This window comes from Pristiophorus japonicus, chromosome 2, assembly GCF_044704955.1.
Source record: "Pristiophorus japonicus isolate sPriJap1 chromosome 2, sPriJap1.hap1, whole genome shotgun sequence".
Taxonomy (NCBI): Eukaryota; Metazoa; Chordata; class Chondrichthyes; family Pristiophoridae; genus Pristiophorus; species Pristiophorus japonicus.
This window is the reverse complement of record NC_091978.1, coordinates 46,376,153-46,398,127: the sequence shown is the minus strand read 5'-3', so window position 1 is coordinate 46,398,127 and position 21,975 is coordinate 46,376,153. Positions and strand designations below refer to the sequence as shown.

The 21,975-nt window shown below is 47.1% G+C and overlaps 1 protein-coding gene across 2 annotated transcripts in view; it reads right to left on the bottom strand.

Moving 5' to 3' along the window:
• pstpip2 (proline-serine-threonine phosphatase interacting protein 2) overlaps positions 1 to 21,975 on the bottom strand; it is a 190,532-nt gene that overhangs the window by 44,406 nt on the left and 124,151 nt on the right. For both annotated transcript variants that reach the window (XM_070861854.1, XM_070861844.1), the window contains exons 7-8: positions 21,272 to 21,370; positions 17,664 to 17,709 (exon numbers count right to left, since the gene is read on the bottom strand). In XM_070861854.1, the coding sequence (XP_070717955.1) occupies positions 17,664 to 17,709; positions 21,272 to 21,370 (145 nt within the window). The remainder of the gene's footprint in view (positions 1 to 17,663; positions 17,710 to 21,271; positions 21,371 to 21,975) is intronic.

Genomic DNA, 21,975 nt, shown 5'->3' with positions numbered 1-21,975 from the left:
GCAGCAGGCGGTTAAGAAAGCAAATGGCATGTTGGCCTTCATAGCAAGGGGATTTGAGTACAGGGGCAGGGAGGTGTTGCTACAGTTGTACAGGGCATTGGTGAGGCCACACCTGGAGTATTGTGTACAGTTTTGGTCTCCTAACCTGAGGAAGGACATTCTTGCTATTGAGGGAGTGCAGCGAAGGTTCACCAGACTGATTCCCGGGATGGCGGGACTGACCTATCAAGAAAGATTGGATCAACTGGGCTTGTATTCACTGGAGTTCAGAAGAATGAGAGGGGACCTCATAGAAACATTTAAAATTCTGACGGGGTTAGACAGGTTAGATGCAGGAAGAATGTTCCCAATGTTGGGGAAGTCCAGAACCAGGGGTCACAGTCTAAGGATAAGGGGTAAGCCATTTAGGACCGAGATGCGGAGGAACTTCTTCACCCAGAGAGTGGTGAACCTGTGGAATTCTCTACCACAGAAAGTTGTTGAGGCCAATTCACTAAATATATTCAAAAAGGAGTTAGATGAGGTCCTTACTGCTAGGGGGATCAAGGGGTATGGCGAGAAAGCAGGAATGGGGTACTGAAGTTGAATGTTCAGCCATGAACTCATTGAATGGCGGTGCAGGCTAGAAGGGCCGAATGGCCTACTCCTGCACCTATTTTCTATGTTTCTATGTTTCTATTAACTTTGCACATTAATCTCTTGTGTGGGACCTTGTCGAAAGCCTTCTGAAAGTCCAAATATCCCACATCAACTGGTTCTCCCTTGTCCACTCTACTGGAAACATCCTCAAAAAATTCCAGAAGATTTGTCAAGCATGATTTCCCTTTCACAAATCCATGCTGACTTGGACCTATCATGTGGAACTTGTTACTACAGGGAATGGTGGAGGCGATTAATACAGACACATTTAAGGGGAGGCTAGACAGGTATATAATGGAGAAGGGCATAGAGGGTTATGCTAGTAAGAGTTAGATGAGGAAAGACAGGAGGAGGCTCGAGTGGAGCATAAACGCCGGCATGGACTGGTTGGGCCAAATGGCCTGTTTCTGTGCCGTATATCCCATGTAGTACACTCCCAGGAGTATGCAAGATAGAATTGGTCCAGGCTGGCAAACCTGTTGTCTCACAGATCGCTCATTTATGATCTATGTCTATTTAATGAAGCTTGCATTGTAGAGTCGTGAGCCTAAATTTAAACCAATCTTTAAAAAGGGCCCTAACCCTCAAATTTGAATAGTCTAACAACCTTCACAACAACAAAAGAGCAATCAAAGATGAGAAAGGGCTCACAGAATCTTTGGGACTCTAACTCTTCCCAGTTCTGCATTCTGAACACCACTAACATCTGTCTCTTTATCGTTCAGATTATTTCCAAAAGAAAAACATTTGCAGACATTTTTCCAGCCATCTGATTTAAATTTACTTTTCACTCATGTTGACCATAAATGTATCATAAAGTTATGTCCACTCCCAGATGTAATACTGCTGTACAACAACAACAACAACTTGTATATATTTATATATATATTTATATATATATATGTGGTGCCATCACAGCAAGATGTCGCTTTCGCGAAGCTAAGTATCTCGGACAACAACTTTTGGATTTCCACTTTTAACCGTGCATCTGCCCCTTGCCTGAAGTTGCTGTGCGATTTGCACATAAATAACGGCGAGTGCCATAAGCCTCACCGGTATTTTGACTGCAAATTCTGGCCCATTAATATATTTGTTTTTTTAACCTTTACTCATAGCTCGTCTCCAGAAAATCAATAATTCTACTTTTTCATCATGGTGACCAGAACAGAAAAGGACAGGAAACAGTCTAAAGATAAACGTGCAAGAATGCAACGTTTAATCCGAGCCGATAGATGTTGGGAATCCTGCAAATTAACTTTGCTGCCGGCAATGCCAGCAAGCAAACAAGCAATTCTGACTCATTCAGCACTTACAAAAACAACTTCACTTGAATGCGCTAACACGCAGACAGCCCAAACGTACCACAGGTCAAATTGCAAATTCGTGCTCAAAATGGAAAGTCCACTCCCAGAGAACTCAGCTGAGCCTTACAGACCAGGAAGGTCACAGGGTCAACGGTCAGTCTGTAATGAGTTAGCTGCTCTGAGCAGGGGCATTGCAGTTGACCAGAGTCCACCCGGGAAAGGGGAGGAAAAAAATAGTTAACTTTCCATTCCTAATCGCTATCAGACCATCTCTGGGGAAATGCATTTTTGTGTACTCTGTAGTGATTCATTGTTCCATTCTGGTGCCATTTAGCAAATGATTAGACTGTGATTTAAATTTGTGAGATAGCATCTATAGATCAAAGAAAAATTTACCTTGCACACCGGTAATGTATGCACCTGTGAATATGCTCACAAGTTTGTAGAGCTGCTGGACAGAAAATGTTTCCAGTGGTAGCGTGCTGAGAGGTCTAAAGCACTGGAGTATGGCTCCAGTCTCTTCACAGGCGTGGTCCAGAAATTGTGGCGTGTAATACTTGCGTTCCTTCACTACAAGCATGAAGCAGTGCGTGGCATTGCTGCATTAGGATATGGCAATTTTGCTCCAGATCTTTGGGCATCCTGTGCGGAGGGGAGCAGGCAGGTCAGAGGGCCTCCTCGTAGGACTGTTCCTGGGCCTGGCCAAGGTAGCCATTAACCGGTTGAGGGGGTCGTTCAGCCTGACTGCCTGCCTCTCTTCCGCGGTTACGTTCGCGCCAGGGTGTCCCTGGAGATGGAGCACACGGTGTCCACCGGTATGCTCGCTGCCTTCCGCAAGAGGTGGGCACCAGAGGGACTGGAGTGCATCATCACCCCTGGCAACCAAATTTTTATTTGATTGTTTTTTGTTCCAAAGTTTAATTTGTTAATCTGTTAGTTCTAGTGCCCCGCTATATTGTTTTACACAAAATAGTTGTAGAGCTGTTGAGTTGGGAGTGGCTTAGCCAGTCACATGATGTTCACAAGACTCAATAAAACCCCAGCCAGTTGGCTGTGTGCCTGGTGGGTGAACTGTAATGTGTAGTGTGATTGTTAAACCTTTGCTAATAAACCAACTAGTTCTTAGTAGTAATGTGTTGCTATGAATTCTTAAGCAAAGAACCCATTAGGCAAATACATTGTCACATACACTCACACAGTCATATCAACCTGCAGGAAGGGTCCCAGGTTCAAAGGGCACAAACACACTGCCCTGGGGTGGCCTACCCAATACCCAACCCTCATTTGACCTTGCTCCCCTTACTCTGCTCTTTTGTTCTCCCAATTACTAATCCACATTCACAGTTTACTCTGGGGACCCATTTGCTAATTGGCTAAATGGCATTGCCTATAAAAGAGCATTTTGTGGTATTTCAACGAAAGCATTTTGGATGACTGAATACCCCATCTCATACAGCCTCGGCCTTGTCAAGTTGTGGTAGGCCAGCTGTCATTTATTAAGTTATTTCCATGCAGTTTCTCGTCCATTCTGTTTCTGGTTATTTATTCCATTAGCTTTCCAATCTTTTGAAATATCAGGCGAATGAATCATAGCTGCCAGGTCCCTTTATGGATATGGGAATATCTTGGAACATGGGAACTACATTTGCCTTGTCAATCTGTCTAACACCACAACCACACCCAGAGTCACAGAGTAAACACGATGAGTATTTGATGTTGCCCGTGTCTGTTTTTGGTTCAGAAACAAACCTCGCAAGTAGTACGCATTTATACTCACTATCTCATGTGCTTCTTAATTTTCAGCTCCCTATCTGTACCTCAGGATCTTGCCTTTCTGTCTTACTACCCTCCCGCTGTTACAGTACTGGAAGGGTGTTTGGACTTTATGCTTTTTTATCTACTACGAAGCTTCTTACCCTTGATCACTTTGTAAAAACCTGCTATGGTACAATTTAATGCTCGGAACAGTCCCACAAGTCTCTGATCTCTCCGTCCTCGGCCTCTGTTGTGTGACTGTTCCAATGAAGCTCAATGCAAGCTCGAGGAACAGCACCTCATCTTTCGTTTAGGCACATTAAAGCCTTCTGGACTCATCGAGTTCAACAATTTCAGACCATAATCTCTACCCATATTTTTTTATTTCCCACGGCAGCTATTGATGATTCTGCCGTCTCCATTTACACGCCATCTAGACTCATCTTTTGTTTCTTAACTTGGCCCATTACCGTCTCCTGTTGCCTTGCCCCATCATCCTTTTTGTCTCTTAATCTCTCCTGCCTTCCATCCTATCACAGACCTACCCTTTTGTAATTCCCTCCCCTCCCTCCCCTTTCCCTGCCCCTACACTTGCTTAAAATCTGATACATCTCTAACTTTTTCCAGTTCTGACGAAGGGTCATCGACCTGAAACATTAACACTGTTTCTCTCGCCACAGATGCTGCCTGAGCTGCTGAGTATTTCCAGCATTTTCTGTTTTTAAGTCACACAAGTCTCTTTACAAGTTCTGTAAATCTTCCTTTAATACTTAAGAGGAAACAGAGAATTAAATCTAGGACAGAATTTTGATGTATACTCGGGCAGCTGACCAAGGCGGCTCAAGTTTAGGGTAGCAGAATGCAAGTTTGGAACTTGCACCAGAAAGCACATCGCTTAACCCTCCATCACCATCAACCTTGATTCAAAGCTGTGTGTAGAAGGACATATTAGGAGCAGCACCATACATACCCTTAGAATGAGACCAAACTCGTGAAGCTACAACATGGGGTTAACTGCGTGCTTAACACCAAAAGCAGTAGGCTCTAGACAGATCTAAGGAATCCCACAACCAATGGATCACAGTAAAACTCTGTAGCCTTACCACATCCAGGTCAGACTGGTGGTGGACAAACTGGAAACTAGTGGTAGGAGGTGACTCAGCTCTATGGACATCCCCATCCTCAAAAACGGAGGAGCCCAGCACTTGAATGCAACAATCAAGGCTGTATCTTCATTCAAAATATGGCAAGTAATTTATTCCATTCAGCCTCCTCCTGGGACCCCCACCATCATAGATGCCGATGCCCAGCTAATTTAGTTATCTCCAAGTGAGATTATGGAGTGGCTGGGAAGGCTATGGGCCTTGACAACATCACAGTGGTAGTGCTAGAACCCTGTGCACCAGAAATAGCCAAACTATATCAGCGCCGTTATGGCATTGGCATTAACCCAACAATGTACAAAATTATCCAATCCACAATAAGGACAAATCTAACCCAGCCAATTATCAGCCGCCTGCCAATTATCAGCAAACTGATGGATGGATTCATCAACAGGGCCATCAAGCAGCACCCACTCACCAATAACCTGCTCATCCATGCTCAGTTCAGGTTCCACCAGAATAACAGCCCCAGATTTCATTATACCTTGATCCAAACATGAGCGTGCCAGTGGAGAGGTGAAAGTAGCTTCCCTTATCAAGGCGGCATTCAACCGAATATAGCAGCAAGAAGCCCCAGTAAAACCTGAGGTCAACGGGAACCATCTTCAGGTGTCAGAGACACAGGAAAAAGATTGTGGTCGTCAGAAACTATTTGGCACAGGTTCAGTGCATCACTGCAGGAGTTTCACAGAACAGTGTCTTTGACCCAAGCGTCTTCAGCTGCTTCATCAATGACCTTTCCTCTATCGTAAGATCAAGAATTGGGCTGCTTGCTTAATTCAAAGGTGTTCAGCTCCATTCACAACAACTGGAGTGTATTCGGGGTGGTTTTCTAGACCAATATGTCGAGGAACCAACCAGGGAGCTGGCCATCCTAGACTGAGTGATGTGTATTGAGAAGAGACTAATAGTAATCTTGTTGTGCGAGGCCCCTTGGGGAAAAGTGACCATAATATGGTAGAATTCCTGATTAAGATGGGGAGCGACAAAGTTAATTTGGAAACTAGGGTCCTGAACTTAAGGAAAGGTAACTTCGACGGTATGAGGTGTGAATTGGCTAGAATAGACTGGCAAAGGATACTTAAAGGGTTGACGGTGGATAAGCAATGGCAAACATTTAAAGATCACATGGATGAACTTCAGCAATTGTACATCCCTGTCTGGAGTAAAAATAAAACTGGGAAGGTGGCTCAACCGTGGCTAACAAGAGAAATTAAGGATAGTGTTAAAACCAAGGAAGAGGCATATAAATTGGCCAGAAAAAGCAACAAACCTGAGGACTGGGAGAAATTTAGAATTCAACAGAGGAGGACTAAGGGTTTAATTAAGAAGGGGAAATAGAGTACGAGAAGAAGCTTGCAGGGAACATAAAAACTGACTGCAAAAACTTCTATAAATAAGTGAAGAGAAAAAGATTAGTAAAGACAAACGTAGGTCCCTTGCAGTCGGATTCAGGTGAATTTATAATGGGGAACAAAGAAATGGCAGACCAATTGAACCAATACTTCGGTTCTGTTTTCACAAAGGAAGATACAAATAGCCTTCCGAATGTACTAGGGGACAGTGGGTCTAGTGAGAATGAGGAACTGAAAGATATCCTTATTAGGCGGGAAATTGTGTTAGGGAAATTGATGGGATTAAAGGCCGATAAATCCCCGGGGCCTGATAGTCTGCATTCCAGAGTACTTAAGGAAGTGGCCCTAGAAATAGTGGATGCATTGGTGATCATTTTCCAACAATCTATCGAATCTGCATCAGTTCCTATGGACTGGAGAGTAGCTAATGTAACGCCACTTTTTAAAAAAGGAGGGAGAGAGAAAGCGGGTAATTATAGACCGGTTAGCCTGACATCAGTAGTGGGGGAAATGTTGGAATCAATCATTAAGTATGAAATAGCAGCCCATTTGGAAAGCAGTGACAGGATCGGACTGAGTCAGCATGGATTTAGGAAAGGGAAATTTTTTGAGGATGTAACTAGTAGAGTGGACGAGGGAGAACCAGTGGATGTGGTGTATTTGGACTTTCAAAAGGCTTTTGACAAAGTCCCACACAAGAGATTGGTGTGCAAAATCAAAGCGCATGGTTATGGGGGTAATGTACTGACGTGGATAGAGAACTGGTTGGCAGACAGGAAGCAGAGAGTCGGGATAAATGGGTCCTTTTCAGAATGGCAGGCAGTTACTAGTGGGGTGCCGCAGGGCTCAGTGCTGGGACCCCAGCTCTTTACAATATACATTAATGATTTGGATGAAGGAATAGAGTGTAATATCTCCAAGTTTGCGGATGACACTAAACTGGGTGGCGGTGTGAGTTGTGAGGAGGACGCTAAGAGGCTGCAGAGTGACTTGGACAGATTAGGTGAGTGGGCAAATACATGGCAGATGCAGTATAATGTGGATAAATGTGAGGTTATCCATTTTGGGGGCAAAAACACGAAGGCAGAATATTTCTGAATGGCGGCAGACTAGAAAAAGGGGAGGTGCAACGGGATCTGGGTGTCATGGTTCATCAGTCACTGAAAGTGGGCATGCAGGTACAGCAGGAGGTATGTTGGCCTTCATAGCTAGGGGATTTGAATATAGGAGCAGGGAGGTCTTACTGCAGTTGTATAGGGCCTTAGTGAGGCCGCACCTGGAATATTGTGTTCAGTTTTGGTCTCCTAGTCTAGTCTGAGGAAGGACGTTCTTGCTATTGAGGGAGTGCAGCGAAGGCTCACCAGACTGATTCCAGGGATGGCAGGACTGACATATGAGGAGAGATTGGATCAACTGGGCCTTTATTCACTGACATTTAGAAGGATGAGAGGGGATCTCATAGAAACATATAAAATTCTGACAGGACTGGACAGGTTAGATGCGGGAAGAATATTCTTGATGTTGGGGAAATCCAGAACCAGGGGACATAGTCTTAGGATAAGGGGTAGGCCATTTAGGACTGAGATGAGGAGAAACTTCTTCACTCAGAGAGTTGTTAACTTGTGGAATTCCCTGCCGCAGAGAGTTGTTGATCTCAGTTCATTGGATATATTCAAGAGGGAGTTAGATATGGCCCTTATGGTCAAGGGGATCAAGGGGTATGGAGAGAAAGCAGGAAAGGGGTACTGAAGGAAGATCAGCCATGATCTTATTGAATGGCGGTGCAGGCTCGAAGGGCCGAATGACCTACTCCTGCACCTATTTTCTATGTTTCTATATTTCTATGTTTGTCCAATAATGAAGCCAGCAGGATCCAGACTTGGGCTGACAAATATCAGGTAACATTCACACAACGTAAGTGGCAGGCAATGACCATCTTCAACAAGAAATGACCCAGCCACCTCATCCTGACCTTCAATGGCACCGTCACCAAGTCCCACCATCAATATCATGGGGCTATCATTAACCAGAAAACCAGAAGCTTAATCGGGCCAGACATATCAATACTGTGGCTACCAGCGAAGGGCTGAGAGTCGATACTCCGCATAAAGTGGTTCATCTCCTGACCTCTCAGTGCCTCACTACCATCTACAAAGCTCAAGAAGGGTGATGGAATCAACACTCGCCTGGAGGTGTTCACCTATAACGATACGGAAGCAGCTCAACACCATCCAAAACAAAGTGCTCCATTTGGTCTGTACCCCTGCGGCTGGACTCAATATCTTTCTTATCACCACTGCTACACTGTGACTGAAGAATCTACTATCTGCAGGATGCACTGCACAAACTTACTTCAAGCGAACCTCACAGCCCTAAAACATCTGCCACCTAGAATACCAAGAGCAGCAAGATCACGGGGACACCACCACTTCCACGTTCTGCTCCAAATCAAACACAATAGTGACTTGGACATATTTCAGCATTCCTTCAGCATCACTGGGTCAGAATCCTGGAATTCCCCATCTCACATCATCGTGGGAGCATCAAACCTACAGAGACTGCAGCAGTCCAAAGAGAAAATCCACCATCGTCATCATCTCCAGGCAACAAAGACAAAGAAATGTAGCTAATACCACTGAGAAACCCATGAACCCAGGAAATGGCCTACCATTTGTACTCTATTCCTCACTCTTTATTCTTCAAACACAGGGCATCATTCAAATGATAGCAAGACCACCGTCCCCTTAAGAGTTTGGTACCAAGCAGGAGACCTGCAATTGGCGAGGGTGAGATCGGGCTCAGATATGGTACTCCACATCCAATCAGTGGCTTCGCTTGTGTGATGAGAATGACCACTCTGGGTAACAGAAGGCAGGAGGAGCGGAATTATATTATAATGTGAAAATGGTCTTCTCCCAAGTTTTGCTGTATGCTAGGACTTGTTTTGGTACTTTGCCTCACATACTTTGAAAGGGAGGTGGCAGAACAGAGAACAAGTAGAAACACAAATAGAAATAGGAAACTCCAGGCTAGAGAGAGTGCAATGAGACATGCAGCAAGTAATTATATGAATATATGTGCAGATTGAACTATCTTTACAGAGGAGGAGGACTACAGTGACAATAGATACTCTTCCTTATTTATGCAATTTCTGCATATTAATACATTAATGTAAATGGGTACAGAATACTTAAAAGCTCATGGTCTGTAGGCTGTAGTAATACCCGCCCTCCTGTATGGCTCAGAAACATGGATCATGTACAGTAGACACCTCAAGTCGCTGGAGAAATACCATCAAGGATGTCTCCACGAGATCCCACCAAATCCCCTGGGAGGACCAACGTTAGCGACCTCGACCAGGCCAACATCCCCAGCACTGAAGCACTGACCTCACTTGATCAGCTCCGTTGGGCAGGCCACATAGTTTGTATGCCAGACACGAGACTCCCAAAGCAAGTGCTCTACTTGGAACTCCCTCGCGGCAAACAAGCCAAAGGTGGGCAGCGGAAATGTTACAAGGACACCCTCAAAGCCTCCCTGATAAAGTGCAACATCCCCACTGACACCTGGGAGTCCCTGGCCAAAGACCGCCCCAAGTGGAGGAAGTACATCCGGGAGGTCGCTGAGCTCCTCGAGTCTCGTCGCCGAGAACATGCTGAAATCAAGTGCTGGCAGCAGAAACAGCGTGAGGCAAACCAGTCCCACCCACCCCTTCCCTCAATGACTATCTGTCCCACCTGTGACAGGGACTGTGGTTCTCGTATTGGGCTGTTCAGCCACCTAAGAACTCATGTTAAGAGTGGAAGCAAGTCTTCCTCACTTCCGAGGGACTGCCTATGATGATGACTTAAAAGGGGGAAGGAAAGTTTAGAAGGATGGGGAAACATTTTTTCAAAGTACTCCCTGCACCCTTCACTTTTTGATTTTGATTGATGACTTTTGAAAGTGTTCATTTTTATTTACAAGTATGAAGTCACGTGAGGTGGGTATTCCACCTTGTTGGGCTGCTGCAGTAACATCACTCGTGGCATTGCAGCATGCAAGCTCCATAATAACCAGCTGAGAGGATGGGGAGGAGAAGGCCATAACTTTTCAATTAGATCTTTTGGAACTGCTCAACACTAGGAATCTATCCTCTGGCCTATGAGATATGTATTCACAGCCTGCAGAGAGGTATTGGGCCCAAGTTTCCACAAGAAAAAAAACGGGCGCCCCTCCGAGCTGGGCGCCCGTTTTTCACGCCTAAAACGGCGCCTAAATAAATCCTTGGTATTCTCCACCGACTTGCAGGTCCTGTGGCACTCGGCGCAGCCAGCACGAGCTGTGGGGGAGGGGCGGAGCCAGGTCCCTGCGCTGAAAACAGTGCCGGGACCTCTGCACATGCGCGCTACAGTCGGCACGCAAGTGCAGTAGCTCCAGGCACCGAACTGTGTGGGAGGGGCCCGAAGCACACAGCCCCTAGCCCTGGCCCAATGGCCTCACTGGGGCTCCTCCCACAGCCAGCTCCTGCTCCGCGCCTGACCAGACCCGACACTCGCTCCCCCCCCCCCGCCGACCAGACCCGACCCAACACCCGCTCCCCACCCCCCCGACACCCGCCCCGAGACCCGCTCCCCCCCACCCCCGACCCAACCCGAGACCCGCTCCCCCCCGCCCCGACCGAGACCCGCTCTTCCCCCCCCCCGCCCCGACACCCCCCCCACCCCCCGACACCCGAGACCCGCTCCCGACCGAGACCCGACACCCGAGACCCGCTCACCCCCCCCCTCCGACCCGACACCCGCTCTCCCCCCCCCGCCCCGACCCGACACCCGAGACCCGCTCCCCCCCGCCCCGACCGAGACCCGACACCCGCTCTCCCCCCCCCGCCCCGACCCGACACCCGAGACCCGCTCCCCCCCGCCCCGACCGAGACCCGAGACCCGCTCTCCCCCCCCTCGCCCCGAGACCCACTCCCCGCCCCGACCCGAGGTCCGCTCCCGCTCCCCGCCCCGACCCGAGGCCCGCTCCCCCCCCCCCGACCCGAGGCCCGTTCCCCCCCCCCGACCCGACACCCACTCCCCCCCCCCCGCCCCGACAGAACACCCGCTCCCCCCCCCGCCCCGACCCGACACCCGAGACCCGCTCCCCCCCGCCCCGACCGAGACCCGAGACCCGCTCTCCCCCCCCTCGCCCCGAGACCCACTCCCCGCCCCGACCCGAGGTCCGCTCCCGCTCCCCACCCCGACCCGACACCCGCTCCCCCCCGACCCGACACCCGCTCCCCCCCGCTCCTGTTCCCCGACCCCCCCCCTCTCTTCCCTCCCTCTCCCTCCCTCTCTCTCTCCCTCCCTCTCTCTCCCCTCTCTCCCTCCCTCTCTCCCTCCCTCTCTCCCTCCCTCTCTCCCTCCCTCCCTTGCTCAGCGGCACGAATAGCTGCAGAATTCTCCCTGGCTGAAGCACTTTCACACAGGTAGGAAGCTGGTTTATTTAATCTTTTCTTGGCTTATAAATGTTTATTCAGGTTGGATTTATTTGTATAATATTTGTAGAAGTATAAATAAGGATTTATTGTCGAATTAATGAGTTCCCTTCCCCCCCCCCCACACCTCGTTCTGGACGCCTAATTTGTAACCTGCGCCTGATTTTTTAATGTGTAGAACAGGTTTTTTCAGTTCTACAAAAATCTTCACTTGTTCCATTCTACTTTAGTTTGGAGTACATTTTCACTGTGGAAACTTTCAAATCAGGCGTCAGTGGCCCGACACGCCCCCTTTTGAAGAAAAAATTCTGTTCTAAACTAGAACTGTTCTACCTGACTAGAACTGCAGAAAAAAAAATGTGGAGAATTGCGATTTCTAAAATAGTCCGTTCTCCACCAGTTGCTCCTAAAAATCAGGCGCGAATCATATGGAAACTTGGGCCCATTGTGTGGTGAAATAGTTCTGCAGTGGTTTTCTGAAGCCTGAACTTCAAAATGGAATGGCCTAGCAGATGGAGGCTTGACACGAGGCACTCCATGAAAGAAGGATGTTCTTGCTATTGAGGGAGTGCAGCGAAGGTTCACCAGACTGATTCCCGGGATGTCAGGACTGACATATGAGGAGAGACAGGATCGACTGGGCTTGTATTCACTGGAGTTTAGAAGAATGAGAGGGTATCTCATAGAAATAAAATTCTGACGGGATTGGACAGGTTAGATGCAGGAAGAATGTTCTCGGGAGTCCAGAACCAGAGGTCACAGTCTAAGGATAAGGGGTAAGCCATTTAGGACCGAGATGAGGAGAAACTTCTTCACTCAGAGAATTGTTAACCTGTTGAATTCTCTACCGCAGAGAGTCGTTGATGCCAGTTCGTTAGATATATTCAAGAGGGAGTTAGATATGGCCCTTACGGCTAAAGGGATGAAGGGGTATGGAGAGAAAGCAGGAAAGGGGTACTGAGGTGAATGATCAGCCATGATCTTATTGAATGGTGGTGCAGGCTCGAAGGGCCGAATGGCCTACTCCTGCACCTATTTTCTATGTTTCTATGAAAGACTTGCATTTATATAGCACCTTTTACAACCTCAGGACGTCTCAAAGCGCTTTACAGCCAATGAAGTACTTTTGAAGTGTAGTCACTGTTGTAATGTAGGAAATGTGGCAGCCAATTTGCACACATCAAGTTCCCACAAACAGTAATGAGATAATGACCCAGATAATGTGTTTCTTTTTTCAACGTGATGTTAATTGAGAGATAAATATTGGCCAGGACACCAGGGATAACTCTTCTGCTCTTCTTCAAGATAGTGCCATGGGATCTTTTACATCCACCTGAGAGAGCAGACAGGGCCTTGGTTTCACATCTCATCCGAAACACACATGTTGGGAAGAAAGTTGGCATTTAAAAAAAAAATCAATCAGAATTGTCCTGAAGCTTACGTTTTGTTCTAGAAAATGGATCAGTTCAAAATTGAGTTTTGAAAGTTCACACCCTCATTCCTCATTCCCCATGAATTATTCATTCTCAGTTTTGAACTGGATGGTCCAGCTTCAGGGCTGGTTGCCTGCCAGTCAGGTTTTTAAAATGCTGAATTAAAAAAAAGAGGATGTGCATATGAACAAAACAATGGCTTGGCTGCTCGTGTGCAAAATGACCCATTCAAGTATCTGCGAAAAGGGGTCTGTTTTGTATTTGTCTGTTTGCAATCAGACCATTTTGCGCACATCTGCATCCTCTTTTGAAAAGCCCTGTCCTGTTTTAGACTGGGCTCGGATGCATTCGTTGTAATTCACCAAAATTCCCTGGATTCTGGGGAGGTCCCAGCAGATTGGAAAACTGCAAATGTAATGTCCCTAGTTAAAAAAGGAGGCAGACAAAAAGCAGGAAACTATAGACCAGTTAGCTTAACATCTGTGGTTGGGAAGATGTTGGAGTCCATTATTAAAGAAGCAATAGCAGGACATTTGGAAAAGCAAAATTCGGTCAGGCAGAGTCAGCATGGATTTATGAAGGGGAAGTCATGTTTGATAAATTTGCTAGAATTTTTGAGGAAGTAACAAACAAGATGGATAAAGGGGAACCAGTGGATTTGGACTTCCAGAAGGCATTTGACAAGGCGCCAGATAAAAGGTTACTGCACAAGATCAAAGTTCATGGGGTTGGGGGTAATATATTAGCATGGATAGAGGATTGGCTAATGAACAGAAAACAGAGAGTTGGGATAAATGGTTCATTCTCGGGTTGGCAATCAGTATCTAGTGGAGCGCCGCAGGGATCAGTGCTGGGACCCCAACTATTTACAATCTATATTAACGACTTGGAGGAAGGGACTGAGTGTAACGTAACCAAGTTTGCTGATGACAAAAAGATGGGAGGAAAAGCAATGTGTGAGGAGGACACATAAAATCTACAAAAGGACATAGACAGGCTAAGTGAGCGGGAAAAACATTGGCAGCTGGAGTATAATGTTGGAAAGTGTGAGGTCATGCACTTTGGCAGAAAAAAAATCAAAGAGCAAGTTATTATTTAAATGGAGAAAGATTGCAAAGTGCTGCAATACAGCGGGATCTGGGGGTACTTGTGCATGAAACACAAAAGGTTAGAATGCAGGTACAGCAAGTAATCAGGAAGGCCAATGGAATCTTGATCTTTATTGCAAAGGGGATGGAGTATAAAAGCAGGGAAGTCTTGCTACAGCTATATAGGGTATTGGTGAGGCCACACCTGGAATACTGCGTGCAGTTTTGGTTTCCATATTTACAAAAGGATATACTTGCTTCGTAGGCAGTTCAGAGAAGGTTCACTAGGTTGATTCCAGAGATGAGGAGGTTGACTTATGAGGAAAGGTTGAGTAGGTTGGGCCTCTACTCATTGGAATTCAGAAGAATGAGAGATGATTTTATCAAAACGTATAAGGTTATGAGGGAGCTTTACAAGGTGGATGCAGAGAGGATGTTTCCACTGATAGGGGAGACTAGAACTAGAGGGCATTATCTTCGAATAAGGGGCCGCTCATTTAAAACTGAGATGAGGAGGAATTTCTTATCTGAGGATTGTAAACATGTGGAATTCACTGGCTCAGAGAGCTGTGGAAGCTGGGACATTGACTAAATTTAAGACAGAAATGGACAGTTTTTTAAACAGTAAGGGAATAAGGGGGGTTATGGGGAGAGGGCAGGGAAGTGGAGCTGAGTCCATGATCAGATCAGCCATGATCTTACTGAATGGCAGAGCAGGCTCGAAGGGCCGTATGGCCTACTCCTGCTCCTATTTCTTATGTTCTTATGTCACCCTATGTGAGGTAAGTGCAGACAGAAAGTGTGTGGCTCGGAGACAAAGTTCCCGGTTTCTTTCTTTCTTTCTCTCTCCTTGTCTCTAACGGCAGTTGGTCATTATCCCACCATTCACACCCTATCTTGACGAATGTTTTTCTCACTCCTGGCATTACCATTTGAATTTGGGCCATCATCCTTTTGTCTCTCTAATCTCTCCCGTCACAGACCTTCCCTTTTGTTCTTTCTTCCCCTCCCTCTTTCAGTGCTTGTTAAAAATCTGTTCTTTTCGAACACTCTCCAGTTCTCATGTAGGGTTATCGACCCGAAACGTTAACTCTTGCTTCCTCTCCACAGATGCTCGATGGCTCAGTCTTGATGAGGACACCCCACTGTGACCTTCAATCTATTCCCTTACATAGAAACACAGAAAATAGGTGCAGGTGTAGGCTGTTCGGCCCTTTGAGCCTGAACCACCATTCAATAAGATCATGGCTGATCATGCAACTTCAGTACTCCACTCCTGCCTTCTCTCCATACCCCTTGATCCCTTCAGCCGTAAGGGCCACATCTAACTCCCTTTTGAATATATCCAATGAACTGGACTCAACAACTTTCTGTGGCAGAGAATTCCACAGGTTCACCACTCTCTGGGTGAAGAAGTTTCTCCTCATCTCGGTCCTAAATGGCTTACCCCTTATCCTTAGACTATGACCCCTAGTTCTGGACTTCCCCAACATTGGGAACATTCTTCCTGCATCTAACCTGTCTAAACCCGTCAGAATTTTATATGTTTCTATGAGATCCCCTCTCATCCTTCTAAACTCCAATGTGATTATGGAGGGTGGCTTCAACTGCTAAACGGCTTCGGATGCAGTGTGTGGGGTGCAGTGCAGGCGCCCACGCTTAGTGTCAGCGAGTTGAACATACTCCGGTTCAGGAAATACTCCACTCCGCTCAGTTCCTGATCCGAGCCCCATCGCCTAGGGAGGCAGAGCTTGCAGCAGCTTCCTACCAAGGGTAGAAAAGGTCGAGGGGGTAATGCCTGGGCAGCGTGGCCAGCTACAAGGGGCTGGCAGGGACAGAGAAGCAAAACAGGGAATACAAATATTTAAAAAAATAAAGGGCTTATCTAAATACTGCAATAAAAATAAAATAATATTTGACACAGACAAAGTGGCTAACTCGTTCAGAACTAGACAGACCCAGGCTCAATCCTCATTGTGTGCTGAATTAACTGATCACAACCAGGGCTGTGGTAGTGTCAGCTGTGGCTCAGTGGGTGGTGTTATATATGTGAACTTGTATTTACTCTGTACAGCCACCAGAGGGCTCATCCCCTGGAGTCCCAAGGGATCCCATAATCCCTTGGGAGCACAGGTATTTAAGGAGGACTCACAGGTTGGAGAGGCACTCTGGAGACCTGCAATAAAAGACTACAGTCACACTTTACTTTGAGCTCAGTGTTCAGTCTGACTCTTTCTCCATACACAACTGTAGCACACGCGCCTCTAAGTCAGAATTCTAGGCTGACACTCCAGTGCAGTACTGAAAGAGTGCTGCACTGTCAGACGTGCCATCTTTCGGATGAGACGTTAAACCAAGGCCCCATCTGCTCTCTCAGGTGCACGTAAAAGATCCAATGGCACTATTTCGAAGAAGAGCAGGGGAGTTATCCCTAGTGTCCTGGCCAATATTTATCCCTCAATCAACATAACAAATAAAACCTGATTATCTGGTCATTATCACATTGCTGTTTGTGGGAGCTTGCTGTGTGCAAATTGGCTGCTGCGTTTCTCACATTACAACAGTGACTGCACTTCAAAAGTACTTCATTGGCTGTTACGTGCTTTTTGAAACAATCCAGTGGTCGTGAAAGGCGCTATATAACTGCAAGTCTTTCATTCTTAGAAATGCTTCAGTTGGTCTCAGTTCGGAAGTTCAGAATTGACCAGTCACTGCTCTGGATCGCTAACCAGTGGCTGTAGCTGGAGGTGCCCTTTTATGAACGTTAGACAAGAACATAATAGGGCTGTGGTGCCCTCCTGGCAAAGTAGGCTGATGGCACTCACTGCTCTGGATTACACATGCAGAATACCCACTCCACTTGGGTGAGGTGGAACGTTACGCACTGAGGAATCAAGGCCTTCAGGAGAAGAGAAAGAAAATTGGGTAGAAATGACAACAAAGCATTTCTGAGCTTCAACAAAACCATTGGAACACGATACCAGTCAGAGAAACGGGTCCTTTTAGATTCTCTGTTTGATTAGCAGACCTCACCGACACATCATTGCCCGCCTCTCCACTGTATTGACTAGGCCGATGTAATTACATCGAATGTATCGTGCAGAAACAGGCCAATCGGCCCATCTGCTCCAGGCAGATGTTTCTGATCCACACAAGCCTCTGCCCACCCTACTTCATCTCGCCCCATCTTCATATCCTTCTATTCCTGATCAATGAAACATCAGGAGGGGGATTTATGATGAGCACGGGTAGTACTGAATGCAAACCATTTAATTGTAAGGGGCTGTGTTTACTTTTTTTGTAAAAGATGTCACAAAAGAAAAACAGATACACGTTAATCCAGAGAATATAACTTATGAGCAATACTTGGTATGTCTGGCTTTATTGTTGTTACACACTAAATGGAACTGCCGCACTCCCCCACCCCTCCCCCGTACTCACTCTTCACTGTTGATTCACACTCACCGGCATCTTCAGCGCTTTGTTTGCTCTGGTTTGCCTTTGCCATCAGCTGGAACACAAAATATTGCCGGTCGGAATTATTAAAAACATAACACTTTCACGTGCACAGATTAAACCATTCTCTTGACAAGCCTCTCGTCAGACTCTCGGCCATGGGAATGGTGTAGGATACAGTGGGCCGAAACAGAAAGAATGATTTATTTTATCAGGCAGTTCTTGCCCCTCCCTTCTTCTCTATTCTTGAAGTCACTGGCTCCTTGCTGGGTTATAGTTTTTAAAATTTGTTCCTGGTGATGCCTGCTGCTACTGATGGCCCACAGCGCCTCATGGATGCCCAGTTTTGAGCTGCTAGATCTGTTCTGAATCTATCTCATTTAGCATAATGATAGTGCCACACAAGACGATGGAGGATCTCCTCAGTGTGAAGATGGGACTTCGTCTCCACAAGGATTGTGCGGTGGTCACTGCAATCAATGCTGTCATGGAGATATGCATCTGCGACAGGTAGATTGGTGAGGACGAGGTCAAGTAGGTTTTTCCCTCGTATTGGTTCTCTCACCACCTGCTCAGGCCCAATCTGGCAACTATGTCCTTCAGGACTAGGCCAGCTTGGTCAATAGTGGTGCTACCGAGCCACTCTTGGTGAAGGACACTGAAGTCCCCCACCCAGAGTATATTCTGTGCCCTTGCTACTCTCAGTGCTTCTTCCATGTGGTGTTCAGCTGAGGGTGGGCAGTAGGTGGTAATCAGCAGGAGGTTTCCTTGCCCATGCTTGACCTGAAGCCATGAGACTTCATGGGGTCTGGAGTCAAGGTTGAGGACACCAGGGTAACTCCCTCCCTCCCGCATACCACTGTGCTGCCACCTTGGGTGGTCTGTCCTGACGCTGGCACAGGACACGGTGGGATGGAGGAATCTGGGACATTGGCTGAAAGGTATGATTCTATGTCAGGCTGTTGCCTGACTCATCTGTGGGACAGCTCTCCAAATTTTGGCACAAGTCCCCAGATGTTGGTGAGAAGGGCTTTGCAGGATCGACGGGGTTGGGTGTGCCATTGTCTTGTCCGTAGCCAGTGCCGAGGTCAACGCTGGGTGATCTGTCCAGTTTTATTCTTATTGTTGTTTTTCGTACCGGTTGTGTACAACTGAGTGGATTGCTAGGCCATTTCAGAGGGCAGTTAAGAGTCAACCACATTGCTGTGGGTCTGGAGTCACATATAGACCAGACAACAGAATTCCTTCCCTACAGGACATTAGTGAACCAGTTGGGTTTTTATGACAATCCGGTAGTTTCATGGTCACCATTACTGATACTAGCTTTTTATTCCAGATTTATTTAATTAACTGGATTTAAATTCCCCAGTTGCTTTGGTGGGATTTAAACTCATGTCTCCGGATCATTAGTCCAGGCCTCTGAGTTAATCGTCCAATGACGTTGCCACTATATTACTATTCCCATTTAGCTGTATACACTTCAGTGGCCGCTGTTCATGTACGAAGCGAAACGGCAAGAATCAACGGGTGATTGGTGTACAAGGATGTGAAAAGGAAAAATGAAATAAACGTGTAGAGAGTTTAATACTCAGAGTAGGGGGCCGTTGTGCGGAATTTAAGAAACAGAAAAGCCCTCACTGATTACTGACATAAAAATAGAATCGAGAGGAAATGGAGTCTGTGTAATGTTTGTCCCTATTTCCATTCAAAATTGCACCTTTAAACTTCCGGTGACGATCCACGGTAAGCATTCGGGACCGGGAAGGGGATTCATATTCATTTTTATAAAGAAAATTTAATTGTTGCTGTGATCTAAAATGCAATGTTGCTGTGCTACATCACTGCTGATACAACATGCACACAGCCCAGTGTACTGAGACAGCATACACAGCCCAGTGTACTGAGACAGCATACACAGCCCAGTGTACTCATCATCATAGGCAGTCCCTTGGAATCGAGGAAGACTTGCTTGCATTCTAAAAATGAGTTCTTAGGTGGCTGAGCAGTCCAATACGAGAACCACTGTCTGGTCACAGGTGGGACAGATAGTCGTTGAGGGTAAGGGTGGGTGGGACTGGTTTGCCGCACACTCCTTCCGCTGCCTGCGCTTGTTTTCTGCATGCTCCCGGCGATGAGACTCGAGGTGCTCAGTGCCCTCCCGGATGCACTTCCTCCACTTAGGGCCGTCCTTGGCCAGGGATTCCCAGGTGTCAGCGGGGATGTTGCACTCTATCAGGGCGGCTTTGAAATGTTTTCGTTGCCCACCTTTAGCTCGTTTGCCGTGAAGAAGTTCTGAATAGAGCGCTTGCTTTGGGAGTCTCGTGTCTGGCATGCGAACTATGTGGCCTGGTCGAGGACGCTAACGTTGGTGTGTCTATCCTCCCAGGGGATTTGCAGGATCTTGTGGAGACATCGTTGGTGGTATTTCTCCAGCAACTTGAGGTGTCTGCAATATATGGTCCATGTCTCTGAGCCATACAGGAGGGCGGGTATTACTACAGCCCTGACCATGAGCTTGGTGGCAGATTTGAGGGCCTGGTCTTCAAACACTCTTTTTCTCAGACGGCCGAAGGCTGTACTGACGCACTGGAGGCAGTGTTGAATCTCGTCATCAATATCTGCTCTTGTTGATAAGAGGCTCCCGAGGTATGGGAAATGGTCCACGTTGTCCAGGGCCACGCCGTGGATCTTGATGACTGGGGGGCAGTGCTGTGCGGTGAGGACAGGGTGATGGAGGACCTTTGTCATGCAGATGTTTAATGTAGGGCACATGCTTTCGTACGCCTCAGTAAATACATTGACTATGGCTTGGAGTTCAGCCTCTGTAGACGCAGGCGTCGTCCATGTACTGTAGCTCGACAACAGAGGTTAGGGTGGTCTTGGACCTGGCCTGGAGATGGCGAAGGTTGAACAGGTTCCCACTGGTTCTGTAGTTTAGTTCCACTCCAGCGGGGAGCTTGTTGACTGTGAGGTGGAGTATGGCAGCGAGGAAAATTGAGAAGAGGGTTGGAGCGATGACGCAGCCCTGTTTGACCCCGGTCCGGATGTGGATTGGGTCTGTAATGGATCTGTTGGTAAGGATCACGGCCTGCATGTTGTCGTGGGTCAGGCGGAGGATGGTGATGAACTTTTGAGGGCATCCGAAACGGAGGAGGACGCTCCATCGACCCTCGCGGTTGACAGTGTCAAAGGTCGAAGGCGGCCATGTATAAGGGTTGGTGCTGTTCCCTGCATTTTTCCTGCAGCTGTCGCGCTGTACTGATACATTACTGACAGCCCAGTGCACTCTCTCACATTACAAACATGTTGAAACGCAGTCTCTGCACCATTCCTTTAGTGCTATTGTAGTGCATGTGTGTGTGGGTGTAAACGTGAAAGTGGTTGATCACGGTAGGAGTTTCATCACCAGAACTTCTCTTCATTTGGTCTTGAGGCCTACATATTAGCTGAATACTACGGGGCTCAGACAGAGCCTGCGTGACAGAAGTTCAAACCATTTTACGCAAAGCAAAATAATGTGTGAAAAAAAGTAACAACTGAACCAGAATAGCATCAGAACTTTCAGCAGATAAGTAACTGAGCGGGACATTTAATGAGCTGTTGTGAGGGTTACTTACTTTCTCCTGCTGTTTGGAGTTGCTGATCCCAGCACTTCGATTCAGCATCTGTTCAGCCTCATCCTTTTCTTTACATTTCTGCTCGTAAGTCTTCTTGGACTACAGGACATCAAAAATAATGAAAAAGTAATGAAGTAACCAGAGATTCCAAAAGAGCGTTCGGACTCCTGTCCATTCTCCTCATTACATTTCACTGATCAACTGCTCTATTCTCCTATCAATGTGGAAGATGTAATGTCAGGCAGTGAAGGACAACCCCTCTATAATTGGACATAATGTTGTGATTGAGATGAAAACCCACTTTAATGGGGTTTAATGCTGGACAGTGAGAGGCAATCCCATTATAATAGGGGATTCAATTGGTCAGCGAGAGAATTCAACTGCATTGAGCATAATGTTGGTCAGTGAGTAGCAATCGCACTGTAATAGGTGTAATATCAGTTACTGTGTGATTATCTAAATATGATGACATATAGGAGCTGAAATTTCCCCTCCCGATAAGGCCTCTGGCCGCCTGAAAGTGCAGCCATGTGGTAGCGTGGAATGGCCGCCGACTCTCTGTGGAGGGGCCGCCATTTTGCAAATTGGCCTCAATCAGGGGCAGAGGGGTACAGGGGCCCACTCCACCCGGTTGCCCGCTGTGGCATGGACGTGCCGACCCCTTACCGACCGGCGGCGACCCCTTCCTGAAATTAGCGGGTGCT